Raw genomic sequence first — 22,700 nt, 5'->3', positions numbered from 1 at the left:
CTGCACCACTGAGCTAGAAGCTATGTTCCCTCTATGCACCTCCCAAGCCCTCCCCAAAACTGGGAGTGACCATACTCCCCTTCTATGGGATTCAGGGTTGGGGAGCAGTCCTAGAGGCTCCAGTTTCAAATTTGAAAAATGGTGGTTGCTCCATAAGGATTTCAAAGACTTGGCCATCAAAAACTGGACAGCTCCAGTCAAGAAGGGCAAACCAATTCTGGCAAGAAAAAGTTAGAAGATTCAGGAAATTCTCCAAAGGGTGGAGTAAGAATGTAGAAGCAGAGATTAGGAAGTTGAAAACTGCTCTGACAGAAGAGTATGATGGGTTAGATATCAAATCAGAAACAACTTGTCTCTTTGATGCTGAGAATGCTAGGATGCAGAATATTATAAAAGAGCTTAGATATATCTGGATTAAAGAGGAAACCAAGGCTAGACAAAGATCTAGGGATAGAGATATACTAGAAGGAGACAGGAATACCAAGTACTTCAATGATGTAGCCAACCAAAGGAGAAGGAAGACTCTTATCCATTCACTAGTTGGCCCTGATGGTCCTACCTCAAACACTAGAGATATGCTTAAAATAGCCTCTGACTTTTATAAAGATCTCTTTAAGAAAGAAGATACAGGAGGATTCAATTTAAGACAAGATTTTTTCTCTGATGAGGAGAAAATCTCCGAAGATAATAATGAAACCCTCCAAGCTCCATTTTCTGAAAAAGAAGTGAAGGATGCCATCTTTGGTTCATACTCTGAAGGAGCACCTGGACCAGATGGCCTATCCTTTCTTTTTCTTCAGGAATTCTGGGAAGTTATCAAGCAGGATGTTATGGCTCTGTTTGATGACTTCCATGCAGGAAAACTTGATATATATAGATTGAATTTTGCTATGATAACTCTCATTCCTAAAGAGGAAGATGCTACTGATATGAAGAAATTTAGACCTATTAGTTTGCTGAATTGTATTTCTAAGGTTTTTACCAAGGTTTTAACTAATAGGCTTGCTACTCTCATGAATTTCCTAACTTCTAGCAACCGTCAGCTTTCATAAAAGGGAGATTCATCCTTGAAAGTGTAGTGACAGCTCATGAAGTTTTACATTCTACTTTCCACTCTGATAATTCAGGACTGGTACTAAAATTAGATTATGAGAAAGCATTTGATAAACTTAACCTAGAATTCTTGATGGAGATTCTCCAAAAAAGAAACTTTGGTCCTGTTTGGACCAAATGGATTTATCAAATTACCCACATGGGCTCTGTGGGAGTCAAGGTCAATGGGGTTGATAGTGACTTCTTTGTAACCAACAAAGGACTAAGACAAGGAGACCCTATATCTCCTTTACTTTTTTAACATTGTTGTAGATGTGCTAACTAGAATGCTCATTAAAGCAGCTTCTCATAACCTGATAAAAGGGCTTTGTTCTAATCTTATCCCTGGTGGAGTGATATGTCTGCAATATGCAGATGATACTATCCTCTTCATGGATAAAGATGAATCTAAAGCTGCTAACCTGAAAATGATTTTGACTTGCTTTGAGAGAGTATCAGGTATGAGAATCAACTATGCTAAAAGTGAACTCATTCCTTTAGGCGTTGAGGGGGGAGAACTAACCAACTTCATGAATACTTTTGGATGTACTATTGGTACATTTCCAATAAAGTATCTAGGGATTCCTTTGCACTATGACAAACTGAGGAGGGAAGACATCCAACCTCTTATTGATAAGATCTTAAAGAGGATGGCTGGCTGGAGGGGGAAGCTAATGTCCTACTCTACTAGACTAACTCTCATTAAAGCTTGTTTAGCTAGTATCCCCATATACCTGTTGTCCTTCTTTAAGTTCCCTAAATGGGCCCTAAATTTGATTAACAGTCAATTAGCTCATTGCCTTTGGAGTGACTTTGAGGGGAACATGAAACTTCACCTGGCCAACTGGCACCTAGTTTGTATGAAGAAAGAATATGGAGGGCTTGGGATCCCCAATATCAGGGATCTTAACTTGTGTTTACTGGACAGTTGGGTCAAGAGATATGCCCAAGATGAGGGCAAAATCTGGAAAACCATTGTAGACAACAAATATATTAGGAATGCTCCTAATATATTTGCATGTAGGCCACAAGCCTCCTCAAATTTTTGGCAAGGGGTTATGTGGGCTGCCAAAGCTCTTAAGTTTGGCTACAGATGGGTAGTAGGAAATGGTAGGAAGATTAGATTTTGGGAGGATATCTGGTTTGGAACCTCCCCACTCTCTGTTCAGTTTTGGCCTTTGTACTCCATTTGTCACCAACAATGTGTGACAGCCTCTGAAGTTTGGGATGGGAATAACATTAAACTTACTTTTAGGAGGATATTTACCCCTGCCATGATGGAGGAGTGGTACTGCCTTGAACAAATCATAAAGGAGACTGTGCTCAAAACAGATGTTGATGCTATGGTCTGGCAGTATGAATCCAAGGGGGTCTACTCTTCTAGTTCACTTTATGCCATAATCAATTTTAGAGGGGTGAAGCCTGTCTATATCCCCTCTGTGTGGTCCATTGTTGTGCCTCCCAGAATCGAGGTTTTCCTCTGGCTCCTGGCGCATAATAAACTTATGACCAAGAACAATTTGCTTAAAAGGGGCATAGATAGGAACCCTGACTGTCTTTTTTGCTCCGAACAGGAAACTGTAAACCACTTGTTTTTTGACTGTGTGGTTGCAAAAAACATCTGGGATGCAGTCTCCTCGTTTCTTTCAATGGAAGTAGGATCTAGTTACTATTCCATAGCCAAATTTTGGCCTGCTAACAAGAAACATGAAGTACTTCATGCATTTTGTGCTCGTGTCTTGTGGAGCTTGTGGAAAACTAGAAATAAGCATGTTTTTGATAATGCAGTCTGGTCTGATGTTAAGCAGATCTGGTGGCTGATCTGGAGGACCCTCAAGAGGTGGATGATTCTGTACACCAAGGACTCGCTCGAGAAAATGCAGGAGATACTACATTGGATATCCTGCATACTCAAAAGCGCGCTCCAATTGACTTTGGGGTGAAAAGGAACTTGATGGGCGCTGGAGGTGCCACCCATGCCTCTTTCTACTCCAAGCTTGATTTTGGGGCTTGTAAAGATGGGTTCCAGAGTCCAGGATCTTCAAGGCCGAGTGATCCACCATCAAAAAAGACGGTTCAGGCGATTTCGAGCCCTGCATCGCCTCTCGACTGGCCTGGCACACCAACTCAACCCCTCAAGAAGATGAAAGGGGGGCTCGTGGAGCATATCAAGGAGGTACGCAAGATGCTCGCTGCAGAAGACATGAGGATTCTAGCTGATGCAGGAGGAATGCGGATCACTTTGCTGTAGTGTTCTCATCGGTTTTAATTCAGAGTCAAGAACGTTGGATCCCTGATCCTGTATTAGGCTGCAGGCCTTTTTTACCCTGTACTGTTTTAGATTTTTGATCTTTCAGAACATGCGTTTGAGGCATGCTTGGGTGTTTGGACTGATGTGGTTTCATTTATTTTATAACGAATGGAACCGGGGGGGCGCCAAACTCCCCTGATGATCTAAAAAAAATGTGTGTTTGAAGGTCATAATTATGCCCAAAGATTCGGTTACATAAATAATTGGATACATACAGAAGCGTGACTGATTGCGAATACACTATCTGCACAGTAATGTAAATGGCAGCTTTGCACAAGAAAGAACCATAAAAAACTCACGAGTAACCGACTACCCGTACAAAACACGCACATTCAAGGTGAACGGGTCTAACTAGATAACTGCAGGGAAAAAAGAACAAGCAACACAACAGCTTCAGTGTCTTCTCCAGTAGACAATGGCATCCACCAAGGCATGAGAACAAAAAAAGAGGAACCGGGAGTACTGGAATACCTTCATCATCTTACAAGAAGTTAGATGGCTCCTGTAAGCTGCCAATCATGAGAAGGGGACTAGAAGAGCATCGTATATCCCACTGAGTAGCTGGAGTTCTATACACTTCAATGAGTTCCATGCTAGTCTCGCAATGGCCTCGCTTCGAATCCCCCTTCCTTTCGGCTCACTAGGTCGTAGGCCATGTGGGTTCCTAGCATTCTGTCCCATATTGAGAAGAACGGCTGAGAGTAGTTGTACTTTGTGCCCTGGAGCTGATGGTGGATGTCATGGTACGCCGTGTTATTTTGGAACAAGTGCTGGAATATGTTATATGGCAACCAAAGTCCACAGTGATCATCGACCGTCTTGAGCACAGCGAAACAGAAGAAGAATACAGCTGTCCTCGGCGTCATACCAGAGACCAAGAAGGACACAGGGACGGAGCCAGAAAATAAAGATAGGGGGGGCAAGAACTAGAAGCATCTCAAAATGATAAGATAGATAGTCACATAATAACCTAGTAAACATTGGAAGATTTGGAGTTTGTTTGGATTGTGCCTATGGTCACCATGGCAACCAACGGCAGGCCAACATTTATGCGGAGGAAAGGACCGCAATGGTCTAGGCAAAGAAATGGCTATGTAACAAATGGAAACAGGTGATGGGGCTTGGGCGAGCAAATAATTGGATCTCGTTTCCAAATGGAGGATACCACTATCGTCAACGCAAAAATATTTGCTCAGGCACTTCGGGGCTGTAATCCAAACATAGCCCTAGATAATCTACATATGTCCGTTGTTCCATAATAATAACACCGATCCAAACATACCCCTAGATAGTCTACGTATGTCCATTGTTCCACAATAGGAACAAAAATCACACAAATTTTTAATTCAGTGATTTTTAAGCAGAAGTATCAAAGATCGATTTTTTCTGCTGGACTAGGGGGTCACTCATCCGGAGTAGCTAGTTGTTAATGTCTGTAGTTCTAGTATTACACTTCTACAGTTTGGAAGACACAAACTAATCTAATGCAAAAATAAACTGACCTTTTTCATCGTTTGGTCACTCATCCAAGCGGCCGGCCGGCTAGAACACGAGATGGATCAACATGGCGGCGCTTGCATGTCCCCTTCCCTTCTTGACGGAGATATTCGATAGACTAGCATGCGGCCGGCGGCCGGCGGCAGGCGAGGGCAGAAGAAAATTGGAAACGAAGCGAGATTAGAGGAGATCTAAAGTCCAAACTGTGAGTGCGTGCGTGAGTCCTGACCCCTTTGCTTCCGTGATGGGCTGCGCCCCTTTTTTACTTTCCGGGGACTGGGCCTTTTGCATGCAACCGCTGCTTGTAAAACAGTAGATGGGCTATAGGGGGGGCGAAGCAAGCCACGGACAGTTATACGGCGAGAAAAAATAGCGAACAACTGCTCGCTGTTAAGGGGCGACACGATCGTCAGGGGGGGTCTCGCCCCCCCTCGTCCCCCCTTGAATCCGTCCCTGGAAGGACATAGCACCACCTAGAGTGTCCAGTAGGAGCCCCTCCAGTGGGTGGTTGTAGAGAGCCCCGATAGCGTAAGGAACGATCAGCCGGTGATGTTGTGAGTGGATATGTCGGTAGAGGAATTTGTTCTGATGCATGTAGCGGTGCACAAAATATTGCCATGTGTCCATCACCAGCATTGCAACCAAGAACTGAAACGACTGAACCACCATAGATGGCTGGACTAGAACCACTGAACTATCTGAAGTAATCTGCAAATAATCCCACAGAATCAGGTTAGATGGGTTAAATGATGAATTAGCTGTCCACTAAGAAAACTGAAAAAAAAACGACAACTATTGAAAGTTCTCATCAACAGGACATATGCAACATAAACAGACGAGCGCAAGCATACAGCCGTTCTATTGTTGGCACCATCGACAAACAATTGCTTTTCTTTTCTTTGTGATTAGATATCTTCAGGGCAGTACAGATAACTATAATGAGTGAATTTACGAAGCCTGCCTGAATCTTTAGGATAATATCAGTGCTGCAGATTTATTTTCGGTAATTTCAAGCCATCTGAACAAAGTTTACTTCTAATTCTGCAAGCATGCAATGTTTATAGGAGATAGTCGATTCATTCGTTGGATGCAGCTGAAATCATCCGGAATGAAATAACCTTTCTGAGCAGATTGCATACAAGCGCAGTGATGTGCTGATGTGTTACTTCTTAGGAGTTTACAAGCTGCTGTTCTTGCTTGATGAACAATGTGAACTTTTGGTGAATTAGGCCAGTGAAGAGTAATGCTCTTTATGTTGTTTTGAGAAATTATGGACTGTTATCCCACATTCTGTAAATATGACATCTTTTAGGAGACAGTGATTAGCCGCACTCATCGGTCAATGGATGGGTTATCTGTTTCACTATGTAAGACAATATTACATGACATTATGTCTAGATAGAAGCCAGATTGAGAAGAGTTTTTGAGGGACAAATGTTTTTAAAACAGAGATGTTAAATCAGGGGAAGCCAATTGACGGATAGGTAGTAGGTACTAAAGCAATCATAATTCAACTGCAGATAGTTTCTCCAAAAATTTAACTAGAGCCAGAAAAACCACTCTATTTGAATTTCACATAGCGCAAAGGCCAGAAGACAATGAACATATACATTCACTGTATCAGGGACAGCAGTAATAATCTTTACCAAATGAACCGCCTATGTGAAAAATGTTAAGAAACTGCCTCAAACTACTAGCTGTGAAGTAATTATGTAAATATTGTTGTTTTCTACGTGTCCAAGCTCTTAAACACAGCATATTCTTTTCCCTTGACTAACTCGAAAGAATTATCACCAGAAGAACAACATGATCGACTCCATTCTGAAGGTTTTCCATTGAATTTTGAGTAACTTTTTATCAGAATTTTTTTGAGTAATTAACCATATTCATATAGTGGTAGCAACCTAATGTACAAATGATCTGCAATGCAAAAAAAAAAAGTAGTCCAAGCCAAAATGTGAGGAACTGTTGATTAGCTCTGCTCCTTGTCCATATCCATGGCAGCTTACATCACCACTGAAGGAACAGGCAGCAACGAGAGCAGCAATGCCGCGGGGATAGTAGGCTTACCATGAAGAGGATCATGGCGACGATGGCCTGCACGAGCTGCTGCAGGAGCACGCCGCGCACGACGGCGGGGAGGGTGACGAGGTTCTTGTCCTCCTCCTCTGCCCGCGTGTGGAGCCTGTAGCGCTGGAGCGGGCGGCGGTGCAGGACGAGCTGGTAGCCGCCGGCGTAGACCCAGTAGAGCAGGATGGGCGCGAAGGTGCCCATGGTCTCGTCGCTCACGTAGCCTTCCCACGGCACGGCACCATTGCTGGGCTGGCCGCCTCCTCCTCCGCCCTCCTGACGGACTCTGCCTCTCGCCGCCGCCACGCAGATCTAGGGAACCGGGAACTGCCGGGCGGCCGTGTTCTTCTTGTCCCGCGAAGCCGCGCGCCTCGGGTCGGGGCAGAATGGGGGATTCGACTAGAACCGACGACGGGGCCAAACGGAAATGGCAGGACCGAGGAGGGTAGGAGCAGTCCAGGAAACACGGAGAGAGGAGAAGGATCGACTGATGATTAGCAGAGGGTCAATCGCCGAGGAATCAAGAGTAGGAGACCGGATGGCAGGAGAGAAGAGAAGATGACGCCGCCTTGAAGAAGTAAGGGCTTCGTCTCCTCCTCGTCGTCGAGAAAATTATTGCATGTGGATATTTCTTTCTATTTTCCTACTATCCTCTGTGATTTGACGATCGAGGTTTATTTGCTCCCAATACTTAATCGGCATCAACATGTGGTCTTCTCCGATCAAAGTAGTCCACGCTTGTCTACAGGAAGTGCCAGAGGAGGCGCAGTTCAGGCTATTTTCCATTCTAACCCTCACATGCAACGCCGTCTCGTTTCTTTCACTCGCAAAAAATCTCTTGTGAAATCTATGTTTTGTACTGCCAAATGCAAGCTGATGTGACGCGTATGACCCATTTAGAGATGGATCACCGGTGACATTCCGCGTCAAATCAACTGCTCCTGGTAGTGGATGCTCCGAGATCACAGGAAGCATCGACAGATAAAGCCACATTCTCAGAGGTAAATAAGGAAGGAGCGCCAAACCAAATGGAGATCCACACGTCCCAATCATTGATAGTACCAGCGAACATGCGTACAACCACAACTTGACAAGGCACGGTCACATGCTCGCAGCACAACAGCGATGCCCCGTACAAGGATGCTGCCAGATGGTCAAGGATCATAATGCAGGTCGACAGACAACCACACGATACAGGATCTGGTAATAGTAATGACAAGCAGTACACTATGTTATCCTCAAGTTTTGTTCATCATTGACAATCAACAGCCCAATTATCATGGAGATAGGAATTGATAAACTAACCAAACTGAAACACTTGCTGACATTATAAGAACCATCTTAACATCTTCTCGAGATAGATAAGCATCTTTCCATGTGTTCGACGGTTGTGCAATGACAGGCATCAGTCACAATTACATATGGTTACTTGGCACAAGCTAATAAATAAAAAACTGTCCACATTTTGTCTTGTGATCGAAACCGGATTTTTATGCAAACAGCAGCCCAACGATGGGGCATCAGAGCTAGCAAAAGGAACAAGGGCCCTAATGTAGCTGCTTCTCAAAAAGTTTCATAGCTGAGAACTCCTTCCTGATCCGCAAAACAGAATCGCTCGCCCCATGGCGTGTGGCTTATATTTTCTTAATGATCTGAACAACATCCTCGTCCTCAAGCTCATGCTCCTGCAGAGGTCTTGCGAATTAGCGCTAGAAAGGACGCAATGTAACACGACAGTGGTTGAAGAAAGCATACCTTGCCGACTCTCTGAGGCTTATGCTTCACGCTTGAACCCCACACCAGTGCACTGCAAGTTTACCGATCAGCTAGCCTCACAGATTAATGGTTACAAGGAAGCAAAAAAGCCGGGAGATGTGGCTGTACTCACTATTTAAACTGTTTCGCCATGTCCTTGTGGATTTGGTTGCAGAAGTCTTCCACTGTTTTCCTCTTGGATGATAAGATCACAGGATCCTCGTAATCTGGGTTCAGCCCTTTGGGTTTTGTGTATAGCCTGCACAAATCTAGGTATTCCCAGACCATCTCTAGAAGCCCATCAAGGTTCCATTCCAGATGTGCACTGTTGGCAGGTAACAGACAGAAGAAAGTGCTTTAGTGGCCTAGGAAAAATAGATAAGAGAAACCACACGTATCAAGAAGCCAAGTAAAGACTCACCTAATTGGACGACGTAGATGCAAGGCATGTAGATTCTACTTCCCTCAATGACATCTATAAGGTCATCTGCTGTTGCATCAAATCTCAGGGAGACATCAGCATTATGAATCCTGTACTCACTACAGATTGCTTTTACTGTATCAAGGTCCAAGTGTGTGTTTGCTACTGTTGATGTAAAATTGATGCCACCCTTTTCCTTCCTCCTGAATGTCATATTGGGAGGTGTCTTGTTCAACCTAAGACATGGAAAGCTCATACAGGTTAAACAAACAGCCAAGACAAACTGAGTAGATGACCAAGAAGTAAAGGGAATAACACGGTCCACCATGGAACACCTTAGTACAAGGCTGTTTGAGAAAGAAACACCTTACAAGAACAAATATTATCACATGCAGTATCTGGAAGTGCCAATGCCTAGTAGACACGGTTGCAACTAATGTAATTGGATAATGTCTAATTCACAACAAAGGTAAACAACACCATTTAGCTCCCTGACAAACAATTTCGGCGTGGAAGAGCGGGACAACAAGTGCTGAAGATGGTATCAACATAGAGACTTACCGAATGCCAAATCCCTCAAGCTCCTTCTCAATGAGACGTTTGTGAGTTATTGGTTTTATGGCGTCAAGAACAATCAGAATGACATTACATGTCCTGGCTGTACTGATGACCTGAAAATCGTATCAATCATTAAGCCAAGGAGACATGACATATAACTCCTTAATGATCAGAATATGGAATAATTCAGGAAATTCTTAGGCTGAAGTGTGCATAAATTGTACTGGGTAAAAGAATAAATTGTAACACAGGGACAAAACCCTTTGTGGTAATATAAAGCTTAGTATTTTATACAGCATTGAAAAGCATATGAATTTGCCTGAAATTATTTAGAAAGGTGGTAAGTAGAACATGTAGGAAACTTAATATGTAGTCAACAAATTACATGACTTTGAAAAGGTGCGACACAAATGAAATTACTTTTTGCCATCTCAAGGAAGATTTTAAAGAATATCCAGGTAACTTCCCGGAAATATCCAGTAACAATGTGCTTTATGAGCTAGAAAGTTCAAAAAAAATAGTGATTGCTACAATGACAATTAGCATGATTTATATGGTGCACTATAGCCAGTTTTTTTCCTAAAAATAAATATTATCTGGAGGGAGTGACAATGCATTTTTATACACACGTGCATACTGCTGCCACCAATGATTAATATAATAGGTGGGTGTTCAGATGATTCGCACAAAAGATGGGTTCTAAATGTTCACAAAAATATAAAACTGGAAGTGCGATGAGAACTTGTAACTAATATAACTATTCATGTATGATACATCATGACATGTTTGTTGAGACCATGCGTCCATCTATATTAACTGGACTGCAAAAATAGAGCAGAAGCTGGACATATTTTACCTGCCTCCCTCTACCCTTTCCATCTTTAGCACCTTCAATGATTCCCGGAAGATCTAGAAGCTGAATAAGAAGTAGTGAATATTACAAACAAAGAACAAATATTCTCTGGCAACAAAAGCCAACTTGCAGCTTCCTTTGGAAGTGAAAAAATACCTGTACTTTAGCTCCTTTGTACATAATAACTCCAGGAATACATGTTAAAGTTGTAAACTCATAGGACGCGACCTTTTGAATCATATAAGGAACAGAAAGAATGTGTTACTATATCAGCATTGAAACTAACATGATAGTCCAGAAAAGTGTAAAAAAACACTAGTACAGCAAGAGCAGACCTCTGAAAAAGTTCCTGTCAGCTTGTTCAACAATGTTGATTTCCCAACCGAAGGAAAGCCCACCAAACCAACACGTGCATCTCCACTTTTCGTCACATCAAACCCCTCACCAGCACCACCACCACCTTTGGTTGTAGGAGTGAGCAACTCTCGCCGTAATTTTGCAAGTTTAGCCTGACCAAAGGAATAACTCTTGAGTGCAGTTTTTTTATATATAGAAGTAGCAATAATAGCTCAAACATAACGAGATGCTTGTAACCATCAATCCTACAGAAGAACAATGATTCAGCTAGATGGTGGAATGGAGCTTGAGACCCCGTTTTAAGCACATCTCAACCCTACATGCAAGATCTTACATCATGCAGAATATAACCACAGCATTGCATTGACCTGGCCCTCATGCGATAATTATGCATCAAAGGTCCAAGCACAACAGAGGGAACCATGCTATCAGATTTGATAAAAGTCAATCTCTACACACTGTCAAGCCAATGATCCAGATTAGAACTGACAGCACCGCCATATGGTTGGACATCAAGTAAGGCAAGTTATATGCAGCAACGCAGCACATACATTTAGGCATTAGCTTTTGTGAAATAACTAAACTGTCTGTAAGCTCTTCAGAGTCCTAGATATAGCATGATATATGATGGAATTGATCCAGTAAATTGAAATAAATAGATAGGAGCTTCAAATCACCTTCAGAAGACCAAGATGGTGTGCAGTGGCTTTGTTTTTCTGCGTCTTTGACATCTGTCAAGTAAAACAGAAGGAAAGAACATAAGCACAGGGTTCAGAAAGTGGATAAATCTGGCATTTGGCCAACTATCTGAAACGTTCGTGCACACTTGTCCAATCCTTCCAGAGTAGTAAGAGCATTATGCATATATAAGTAACGTTTCCAGGGTCTCACTACTTCACAACAATTTAATTATTGTCAAATGTTAATCACAAACCAAAACACCAACATATCATATGACTTCAGAATCATACTAGTGTCGAATTAAGTACCACTTGATTAAATCATCACTATGGCATACAAGATGCGGGTGAACAGTTACAACTATCAAATCACAAACAGGCAGATGAAGGAGTAAGTGAATTGCCATTGAACCCCGCCACTCTAGTACAAACCACAACTAACCAATTCAATATCCTCCGCACCAGTTTCCGAGCATCTTTGATCATGACTTGAGAGCAAACCAAACGCTCCTTCTCACATAACATTACAGCTAACACCTGAGCGCCCATTTATAATCAACCAAGCCCCGTTTGATAAGACACGCTTACTCAGGCATATGGTAAAAATCTATAAGCAACCTAAAGCCCAGTATTTGATTAATTCATATTTATTGCAAAACAACAAAATGCATCACAATTCAAAGAATTTTTTTATCCAAATCATTTCAGTCCATGACCAAAAAGTGAAGACCAGCGACGGAGAGACCAAATGCCACCAAAGCTTCAATAGCCCTCAACTAAGCATACGTCTAGAATCTATGGGTATCCTATCAAATCAAGTGTAGACGCAGCTCCACCACATGAAACATGTAGCAAAGCGAGCTGAAAGCAAACAGTTCTGAATCAATACTATAAGAAGAAGAAGAAGAAACTAAGCCACTGCTACTGCTACTTCTAAACCTAACATGCCCCCCAAATCCAATCTGCCTACCTACAGCTCAAACCGCACAAGCAGTGAGCCACGGCGAACCAGCATGGTACAATTTCAATTCGAAACTAAGCAAAGCCCGCACGGGCTGCAGCTCTACCACTACTAATCGCAGGAGTCAAATCCATCCGCCGTCGCGGTGGGTCGCCGGAGGGCTGGAGGCCACGGGCAAGTACCTCGTCCTCGATGTCCTTGATCTTCTGCATGACGGTTGCCATGGCTGCCGGCCGCGGAGGGGGGCTCGGAGGGTTCTGGAAGGTCCGCCTGCTCTTCGCCGGCGCGGCTTCGCTCGCGTGGATGCGGAAGGGGGGTCGGGGGGAGAGGAGGAGGAGGACGAGAATGTTCAAGTGGCTTGTGAGGGTTTTGGTTCGGAGGCGGCGGATCGGGCCACGACTCTGCATGGGCTTACTTGCGAAATGGGCCTTCGGAGAAAAAGGAGTCGGGCCTCAGTTTGCTGTTTCGCTTGCCAAGGGCCCAAAAAGGCAAAAATATTTAACAATAAATAAAAGGACCGGATTAAATGTTCGGGGTATTGGGGCTTACTTGCGGAATGGGCCTTCGGAGAAAAAGGAGTCGGGCCTCAGTTTGCTGTTTCGCTTGCCAAGGGCCCAAAAAGGCAAAAATATTTAACAAGAAATAAAAGGACCGGATTAAATGCTCGGGGTATTGGGGCTTACTTGCGGAATGGGCCTTCGGAGAAAAAGGAGTCGGGCCTCAGTTTGCTGTTTCGCTTGCCAAGGGCCCAAAAAGGCAAAAAATAAAAGGACCGGATTAAATGTTCGGGGTATTGAACCCGACGTGAATCGAACACGCAACCTTCTGATCTGGAGTCAGACGCGCTACCATTGCGCCACGGATCCGGTGATGCTATGAACGACACTAAACTGTATTAGTATATTCAAAGAAACGACAGAACAGCTACCTCTATCATGGAGGCAAGCAGCATCAAGAAGCACCTGACCCAACTGCTCGTCCCTTACCGACAATCAACGGAAGGTGACACGGTCACACGGGTTACTCGTAGCACCACCGCACTAGATGTCGACCGACCGACGCTCCGGGAGCAAAGGCCTGAGACCTTCATGGGGTACACGACCAGAAAACCGGCCGGTGAGCTAGTCATGCAGCGCTATGATATCCAGCTGGACTTCGGCCGTGCACACACGAAAACGTGTCCGCCGAGTGCACATCCATCCACACGGATGGAAGGGCATAGCCGGGATTATCAGCCACTGGGTTCAGCTTTGCTAAGCAATGGGTTCAGTTCCAGTTGGAGCTGCGCGCAGCGGGGTCCCTACGGCAACGATGACTCCATAAGGGTGGTTTCGGCGGACGGTGCTCTCCGAAGGTTGCATTGGACTAGGTCGATGTGATGCTTGTAGCTTGCTCCTGTGATGCGCGTTAGCAAAATCGGAGCTACTCATTCTCGACGTGTGCGGTCGATTGTGTAGCTTCTTTGGTCGGCAAGGTCTTTGTGTGTTGATTGTTCGAAGGGGTCTTGACGGGTCGTTAGCGGCGAAGTCGGAGTCTCCTGTTTGGGAGAGGTGATGACAATGACATGGCCGGCAACCTCGGCGGTGTGTGTGGTCTTGTTGGTGCGGGTCGACCGGGGTGCCCATTCTTATGGGCTTGTTGTAATGGTTTTCGCCCGGGTTTCTGTTAATTATCCGGGCAACTCTATTCTACTTTTTTAAATGAATCGGGCCCTAAGGGACTATGTTTCAGAAAAAAAATCTATGAAAAGATATACTAAATTTTGTTGGTTTCAGTCACCAATGAGTTGGCTCTGCCTGAAAATGCTCTAAGAAATCATTTGGTTTATTAGATAGGAATATCGTAGGAGTAGAAAAATATCATAGAGAAAGGGATGTCATTTGATGCATATGATAAATTATTTTTATTGAGTCTAGCCTAATTTTTTTCCTTTGAAATGTAAATGATTAATTCCTATCCCAAGTAGGAATATGATGCATTCCTACACACCAAAGGGCTCAAAAAAGTCCTTAGAAATTCTTATCCTATAGAGTTCCTGCAAAAATTTCTATGAACCAAAGAAGGTTTAATTATCGCTGCCGCCGAAAAACAATCAAGGCGGACCTGCATTTTTAATTTAAGTTCATGGTGCATAGGGGAGTTGCAGTTAGGGCTAATAAGAGCATCTCCTATATGTGTTCTATAATAGGGCGTAATCACCTTTTACATTACGAGAGGGCACACATGATGCTTCTATAGGTGCCTTGTCTGCAAAAAAAAAAATTACTCCAAATTTAGGGCTTCTACAAAATACAACACCGGTCACTGGATGCTGCCAATTTAGAACACTTGGACGGCTGCCGCAAAACAAATCCGTTGTGCATTGCAGCCAACCATCACATTGAATCTTCCCGTGTCGCGCCCTCATCCTCGCTTCCCAACGCCCATCGCCCTTGAAAGTTAAGGCGTACACACACCAGTTATAGCTCAATCAAACTAGCTAGCCGAAAGCCCAGTGCTGATTATTTTTTCTGTATCTAAGATGAGCAGTGTTGTTAGTTTTGCTAGAGTTTCATTCCATGTTTTCCTTTATATTTTCTTGTACGTGAAACTATTATTCCATAGTTCGGCTCACCGAAGCACCAAACAAACCAAACCGAAATATATCAGTCTACTAGGTTTGGTTTTTTCTATTTAGCTGGTTGTTTCGGTTGTTGTTGCATGCCCGACTCTATATAAGTTTGCCCGGGGTTCTGAACCGAGGGTTTGCAACCATTGTAATCTCAATTCATACGCAAGAACTACTCCTAGAGAGACATGACTAGGGTTTTTACCTCCACAGCAAGGGGCCTAAACCTGTATATGATCTTATGTCATCCACTACGCCTCGTTAGATCAAGTTCCTTTCTTACTATATAAGAGCATCTACGGTCGTCCGCTCATACCCGTCTCAAACGTTCGGGCAGGTTGTCCAGTCATTTACCGGTCAAAAAACAAAATCGACCCAACCGGACCTCTCAAACGGCGGACAAATGTGCGGGTTGACAGGCACCCCTCATATCCATGTTGGGGAACATAGCATGCAATTTCAAAAAAAATCCTACCCTCACGCAAGATCTATCTAGAAGATGCATAGCAACGAGAGGGGGAGAGTGTGTCCACGTACCCTCGTAGACCAAAAGCGGAAGCGTTATGTTAACGCAGTTGATGTAGTCGAACGTCTTCATGATCCAACCAATCTAGCACCGAACGTACGGTACCTCCAAGTTCAGCACACGTTCAGCTCGATGACGTCCCTCGAACTCTTGATCTAGCAGAGGGTCAAGGGAGAGTTTCGTCAGCACGACGGCATGATGACGGTGTTGATGAAGTGATCCATGCAGGGCTTCGCCTAAGCACTACGATGATACTATCGGAGGAGTAAACGATGGAGGGGGGCACCGCACACACGGCTAAGACAATGTTGTGCCTTTGGGGTGCCCCTGCCCCTGTATATAAAGGAGGAGGGGAGGAGGCGGCCGGCCAGGGGGCGCGCCAAGTGTGGGGAGTTGATACGTCTCCAATGTATCTACTTTTTCTCCAACGTATCTACTTTTCCTAACACTTTTCCTCTTGTTTTGGACTCTAATTTGCATGATTTGAATGAAACTAACCCCGGACTGACGCTGTTTTCAGTAGAACTATCATGGTGTTGTTTTTGTGCAGAAATAAAAGTTCTCGGAATGGAACGAAACTTTGCGAGGATTTTTTATATCAAATAAGAGAATTTCTGGAGCCAGGAGGTACCTGAGGGGGGCACCTGGGTGGGCACAACCCACCAGGGCACGCCAGCACCCCCAAGCGTGCCCTGGTGGGTGCTTCCCACCGGGTGTCCCTGCCGACCCTCAAACCGACGCTATAAAATTCCATTTTTCAGAAAAAATCAGGAAGAAAGAATTATCGCGTTTCACGAGACGGAGCCGCCGCCGTCTCTTGTTCTTCATCGGGAGGCCAGATCTGGAGTCCGTTTGGGACTCCGGAGAGGGGGATCTTCGATCTTCGTCATCACCAACACATCTCCATCGCCAATTCCATGATGCTCCCCACCGGGAGTGAGTAATTCCTTCGTAGGCCTCTGGTGGTGAGGAGTTGGATGAGATTCATCATGTAATCGAGTTAGTTTTGTTAGGGCTTGATCTCTAGTATCCACTATGTTCTGAGATTGATGTTGCTATGACTTTGCCATGCTTAATGCTTGTCACTTCGGGCCCGGGTGCCATGATTTCAGATCTGACCGTTTATGTTATCACCATTATATCCATGTTCTAGATCCGATCTTGCAAGTTATAGTCACCTACTATGTGTTATGATCCGGCAACCCCGGAGTGACAATAGTCGGGGCCACTTCCGGTGATGACCGTAGTTTGAGGAGTTCATGTATTCACCGTGTGTTAATGCTTTCTTCCGGTTCTCTATTAAAAGAAGGCCTTAATATCCCTTACTTTCCAATAGGACCCCACTGCCTCGGGAGGGTAGGACAAAAGATGTCATGCAAATTCTTTCCATAAGCATGTATGACTATTTATGGAATACATGTCTACATTATATTTATGAACTGGAGCTAGTGCCGTATCGCCCTAGGTTATAACTGTCTCATGATGAATATCATCCAACGAGTTATTGATCCAATGCCTACAAATTTATCTTATATTGTTCTTGCTAAGTTACTACTGCTGCTACTGCTATCGTTACTGCTACAATATTACTGCTATCACTATTACCGTTACTGTTACTACTGCTGCTATCATCAAAACTATCATACTACTGTGCTACTAATCACTTTGCTGCAGATAATTAATCTTCAGGTGTGGTTGAATTGACAACTCAGCTGCTAATACCTTCAAATATTCTTTGGCTCACCTTGTGTCGAATCTATAAATTTGGGTTGAATACTCTACCCTTGAAAACTGTTGCGATCCCCTATACTTGTGGGTTATCAAGACCTTTTTCTGGCGCTGTTGTGGGGGAGCATAGCTATATTTGTTGAGTCACTTGAGATTATTATCATATTATCACTATGAAGAATCTGAAGGATGCTAAGACTAAGATTTTTCCCTCAAAGACGAGGGGAGGTAAGGAACTGCCATCCAGTTCTGTTGTAGATTCACCTTCTGTTATAAGTAAACTTGCAACTCCACAACATGTTATTAATTCTGATATGTCGCAAGTTATTGATGATGCTACTTCTGCTATGAATGCTACTCATGATGATGCTAGTACCTTGCTTGATGATGATGTGCCACTAGATGAATTTCTTGATGAACAAATTGCTAGAGTGAGACAACATGATATTATTGAATCTGATGATGAACTTGAAACTGAAAATCTTGAAACACCTACTAGAACTAGTCCTCCTAGATATGAATTGCCAAAGGTACCGGAAGGTTATACTATGAGTGAGGAGTCAACTAAAAATATTCTTGCTTGTAAGGATAGAGATAATCTAGAAAATTTATTGTGCACGTATAAAAAAAGATCTCTGAATGCTAAAATGAAATGAGATACTGAGTTTGCTACTTCACCTATTGTTATTGCTGATAAGGATTATGAATTCTCTGTCGACCCAGAGTTAATCACTTTGGTTGAATCTGATCATTTCCATGGTTATGAAACTGAAACTGTTGTGGTACATTTTACTATAAGTTGAATGATATAGTTACCCTTTTTTTGCTCATGATGAGAAGATTCGCTATTACTATATATTCTCAAGTTATTTCCGATCTCATTAAAGGGTGATGCTGAAGCTTGGTACAATACTCTTGCTCCTGGTTGTGTGCGTAGTCCCCAGGATATGATCTATTACTTCTCTGGAAAATATTTCCTAGCTCATAAGAAACAAGCTGCTTTGCAGGAAATATTTAACTTCGTGCAAATTGAAGAAGAGAGTCTCCCACAAGCTTGGGGGAGGCTTCTCCAAATGCTTAATGCTTTGCCTGATCATCCTCTTAATAAAAATGAAATACTTGATATCTTCTATAATGGACTAACCGATGCTTCTAGGGACTTCCTAGATAGTTGTGTTGGTTGTGTTTTCAGGGAATGATCTATTGGGCAAGCTGAGGAATTATTGAATAACATATTGAAAATTTATGATGATTGGACTCCTCCTAAATCACCTATTAAACCCACTCCGAAGAAGAGGGGTATCTTATATCTCAGTCCTAAAGATATGCAAGAGGCAAAGAAATCTATGAAGGAAAAAGGTATTAAGGCCGAGGATGTTAAAAATTTACCACCTATTGAAGAAATGCATGGGCTTGAAGCACCACCACCACCCAAGGTGGTAGAGGTAAAATCTTTGATGAAATTCAATGATAGTGATGATCCTCATAATAAACATCCTAGTCAATGCCTTTATGAGTTTGATAATTACATTAGAAAGCAAGATCACTTTAATGCAAATGTTATGAAACAATTGAAATACAACTCTGATATGATTGCTCGCTTAAGTGACTTGTTATTTAGAATCTCAAATGATGTTAGAGGTGTAGGAAAACATGCCTCTGTGGTTCAAACTCAATTAGAACAAGTTGCTAAATCTCAAAGAGAGTTGCTTGATGAAATGAACAATAATATAAGTGACTTTGTTGTTAGAGTAGCAACCAGAGGAGGTAAAATGACTCAGGAACCACTTTCTCCTGAGGGACACCCAAAGAGAATTGAACAAGATTCTCAAAGGAACAACACCACTACACCTAGTCTTTCTAAATAGAAAAAGAAGAAGAAAAATGATAAGACTTTGCCTGCCTCTAGTGAACCTGAAATAGAAAAACCTCCTGATAATGATAATGAAGTTTCTATCTCTGATGCTGAAACTCAATCTGGTAATGAACACTTACCTTCTGATAATGAAAAAGATAATGATGAGGTTCATGAAAACACTCGACCTAATGATAAAGAACCAGATAATGATGTTGAGATAGAGCCAGCTGTTGATCTTGATAACCCACAACCTAAGAATAAAAGATATGACAAAAGTGACTTTGTTGCTAGAAAACATGGAAAGGAAAGAGAACCATGGGTTCAGAAGCCTATGCCCTTTCCACCTAAGTCAACTAAAAAGAAAGATGCCGAAGAATTTGAACACTTTGCTGAAATGATTAGGCCAGTCTTTTTGCGCACTCGCTTGACTGATATCTTGAAAATGTCTCCTTATGAAAAGTATATGAAATACATCATGACCAATAAGAGAAAAATACCGGAAGTTGAAATCTCCACTATGCTTGCTAATTACACTTTCAAAGATGGAGTACCTAAAAAACTTGGAGATCCGGGAATACCAACTATACCTTGCTCCATTAAAAGAAATTATGTGAAAACTGCTTTATGTGATTTGGGAGTTGGTGTTAGTGTTATGCCTTTCTCTTTATATGAAAGACTTGATTTGAATAAACTCACACCTACTGAAATATCCTTGCAAATGGCTGATAAATCAACTGCCATACCTATCGATATTTGTGAGGATGTGCCTGCTGTTGTTGCTAATGTTACTATCTTGACTAACTTTGTTATACTTGAGATGCCCGAGGATGAAAACATGTCGATTATCCTTGGTAGACCCTTTTTGAATACCGCAGGGGCTGTTATTGATTGCAATAAAAGCAAGGTCACTTTTCATATCAATGGTAATGAGCATACGGTGCACTTTCCAAAGAAACAATTCCAAGTGAATGGTATTAATGTTATTGAAAAATCTCCGACAATCACTATTGAAAGTTTTCAACTACCTCTACCTACTATCAAAAAGAAATATGAAATGCTTATTGTTGGGGACATTCATATCCCCACTGAGGTAACTTAGTGATTTACGAAATTTCTTCAGTTTCATGCTAATAAAAAATGGTTGTTAATAAGACTTGATCAACCTTATTAATGGATCATTTTTTAGAGGTATGAAGTTGATGAATTTAGTAAGCACTGCCTTCTGTCCCTACCTTTTGTTTTTTGTTTTTATTAGTTAAATAAAATAAAATTCCATGCTTTTCCTGTTTTCTGAATTTTCCGTGCAATAAAAAAATGACCCAAAATTAAAAGTTCTCAGAATGCTGTAAAAATCTGATACAATTTTATTTGAATATTTATGAATTTCCGATGCAAATAATATCAGAGGGAGGTGCACCAGGTGGGCACAACCCACCTGGGCGCGCCCTGATGGGTGCTGCCCACCTGGTGGGCCCCCTCAGTTACTTCTTCCTCCCACATGACTCCATTCACACAAAAAAAAATCACTACTACTCTTTCTCTCTTGTTCTTTCTCCCGAAACCATGGATTTCGATATCTTTGCTCGAAGCTCCATTTCTGAAACTGTTTTGGGGGTTTGTTGCTTGGTATGTGACTCCTCCATGTGTCCAATTAGTTTTTGTTTTAGTGGTATATATTTAGAATAATTAGCTACTCTTGGTGCTGCTGTAGATGAGCTTGCATGTTGAATTCTTAGAGTTCTAAGTAATTTGAATGCTTGCTATGGCCTCTATACATCCCTATGAGTAGTTGCTATCAATTTTGTGAAGTTTTGTTAATAATTTTTTAGTGACCAATTTTTTTTCAGAAAATTGTACGCGAACATTATGAGCTTCTTTAGAAGGAGTTCTTCGAAGAGGAGATCCTCGGAGGCATCCTCTAGCAGCAGCTCCGTTCGTCGGTCCTATGTTGAACCAAGCAAAAGTTCCATTCGAAGTGCCACCACCAAAACATGCTTATGGCCATGCAACGATTACATGGTGAGATTTGGTATTAAGGAGGAATTTGAGCAATTAGTTCACAATGCCGAGCTTGGTCCCTACATTTCAGATAAGTGCGACCACCGCCTCATCCTCACCGAATCATTTGTCAAAGAATTTAAATTCTTTCCCCGTGAGTCTAGGGTGTCTTTTAAACTTTATGATAATCCATTTACCATTTATCTAGAAAGGTTTGCTCACCTCTGCAAAATCTCATTATGGGGTTCACTCGATGAGCCACCTAGGTCTGAGTTTGAATCATTCTTAACTAGTCTTTGCTTTGATGAAACTAGGGGAGTGACACAAGGTAGAATAAAGAGAATACATTTTCCTGCAATTCAGTACTTCACATTATTTAATGAAAAATGCACAGTAGGCAAGCAAGACTGTAGTACGCTTTGTGCTCCAGACTTGAGCCTCATACATGCCTGATGACCCACAAGTATAGGGGATCTATCGTAGTCCTTTCGATAAGTAAGAGTGTCGAACCCAACGAGGAGCAGAAGGAAATGACAAGCGATTTTTAGCAGGGTATTCTCCGCAAGCACTGAAATTATCGGTAACAGATAGTTTTGTGATAAGGTAATTCGTAACGGGTAACAAGTAATAAAAGTAACTAAGGTGCATCAAGGTGGCCCGATCCTTTTTGTAGCAAAGAACAAGCCTGGACAAACTCTTATATAAAGCAAAGTGCTCCCGAGGACACATGGGAATTATCGTCAAGCTAGTTTTCATCATGCTCATATGATTCATGTTCGGTACTTTGATAATTTGATATGTGGGTGACCAGTGCTTGGGTACTGCCTTCCTTGGACAAGCATCCCACTTATGATTAACCCCTCTGCAAGCATCCTCAACTACGAAATAAGAATTAAGGTAAACCTAACCATCTCATGAAACATATGGATCCAAATTAGCCCCTTATGAAGCAACACATAAACTAGTAGGGTTTAAGCTTCTGTCACTCTAGCAACCCATCATCTACTTATTACTTCCCAATGCGTTCCCCTAGGCCCAAACAATGGTGAAGTGTCATGTAGTCGACGTTCACATAACACCACTAGAGGAAAGGCAACATACATCTCATCAAAATATCGAACGAATACTAAATTCACATGACTACTTATAACAAGACTTCTCCCATGTCCTCAGGAACAAACGTAACTACTCAAAAATCATATTCATGTTCATAACCAGAGGGGTGTTAATATGCATAAAGGATCTGAACATATGATCTTCCACCGGATAAACCAACTAGCATCAACTACAAGGAGTAATCAACACTACTAGCAACCCACAGGTACCAATCTGAGATTTTGAGACAAAGATCAGATACAAGAGATGAACTAGGGTTTGAGAGGAGATGGTGTTGGTGAAGATGTTGATGGAGATTGACCCCCTCTCAA

The 22,700-nt window shown here is 42.5% G+C and overlaps 2 protein-coding genes and 1 non-coding gene across 3 annotated transcripts; all 3 read right to left on the bottom strand.

Moving 5' to 3' along the window:
* Window positions 1–3,120: 3,120 nt before the first annotated feature.
* On the bottom strand, window positions 3,121–7,813 carry LOC123044118 (very-long-chain aldehyde decarbonylase GL1-9-like). Its single transcript, XM_044466764.1, has 3 exons — window positions 6,971–7,813; window positions 5,365–5,608; window positions 3,121–4,289 (listed from the first exon to the last, which is right to left on the bottom strand). The coding sequence occupies exons 1-3, from the start codon at window positions 7,172–7,174 to the stop codon at window positions 3,997–3,999; spliced, it is 741 nt and encodes a 246-aa protein (XP_044322699.1). The 5' UTR covers window positions 7,175–7,813; the 3' UTR covers window positions 3,121–3,996.
* Window positions 7,814–8,271: 458 nt separating this feature from the next.
* On the bottom strand, window positions 8,272–12,925 carry LOC123044119 (developmentally-regulated G-protein 3). The gene is made up of 10 exons (XM_044466765.1): window positions 12,738–12,925; window positions 11,592–11,645; window positions 10,893–11,066; window positions 10,714–10,785; window positions 10,561–10,620; window positions 9,708–9,817; window positions 9,143–9,382; window positions 8,859–9,080; window positions 8,726–8,777; window positions 8,272–8,655 (listed from the first exon to the last, which is right to left on the bottom strand). The coding sequence occupies exons 1-10, from the start codon at window positions 12,777–12,779 to the stop codon at window positions 8,605–8,607; spliced, it is 1,077 nt and encodes a 358-aa protein (XP_044322700.1). The 5' UTR covers window positions 12,780–12,925; the 3' UTR covers window positions 8,272–8,604.
* A 424-nt stretch (window positions 12,926–13,349) lies between these two features.
* TRNAW-CCA (transfer RNA tryptophan (anticodon CCA)) lies at window positions 13,350–13,421 on the bottom strand. Its single transcript has one exon. It is a non-coding gene; the product is annotated as a tRNA-Trp (tRNA).
* Between the last annotated feature and the right edge of the window lie 9,279 nt (window positions 13,422–22,700).

This window comes from Triticum aestivum, chromosome 2B (genome assembly GCF_018294505.1).
Source record: "Triticum aestivum cultivar Chinese Spring chromosome 2B, IWGSC CS RefSeq v2.1, whole genome shotgun sequence".
NCBI lineage: Eukaryota > Viridiplantae > Streptophyta > Magnoliopsida > Poales > Poaceae > Triticum > Triticum aestivum.
This window is presented reverse-complemented; position numbering and strand designations above follow the sequence as displayed.

Bases quoted from the DNA above. Each gene is read 5' to 3' on its own strand.
- LOC123044118 (XM_044466764.1), bottom strand. From the start codon at position 7,174: ATGGGCACCTTCGCGCCCATCCTGCTCTACTGGGTCTACGCCGGCGGC. The intron at 5,609-6,970 runs GTAAGCCTACTA...GATTATTTGCAG, and splicing joins TCGCCATGATCCTCTTCATG to ATTACTTCAGATAGTTCAGT. The intron at 4,290-5,364 runs TGTCCTTCCAGG...GCTCCGTCCCTG, and splicing joins GGACACTCTAGGTGGTGCTA to TGTCCTTCTTGGTCTCTGGT.
- LOC123044119 (XM_044466765.1), bottom strand. From the start codon at position 12,779: ATGGCAACCGTCATGCAGAAGATCAAGGACATCGAGGACGAG. The intron at 10,621-10,713 runs GTATTTTTTCAC...CTTCTTATTCAG, and splicing joins ACAAAGGAGCTAAAGTACAG to CTTCTAGATCTTCCGGGAAT. The intron at 9,818-10,560 runs GTAAAATATGTC...TACGATTTTCAG, and splicing joins GAAAGGGTAGAGGGAGGCAG to GTCATCAGTACAGCCAGGAC.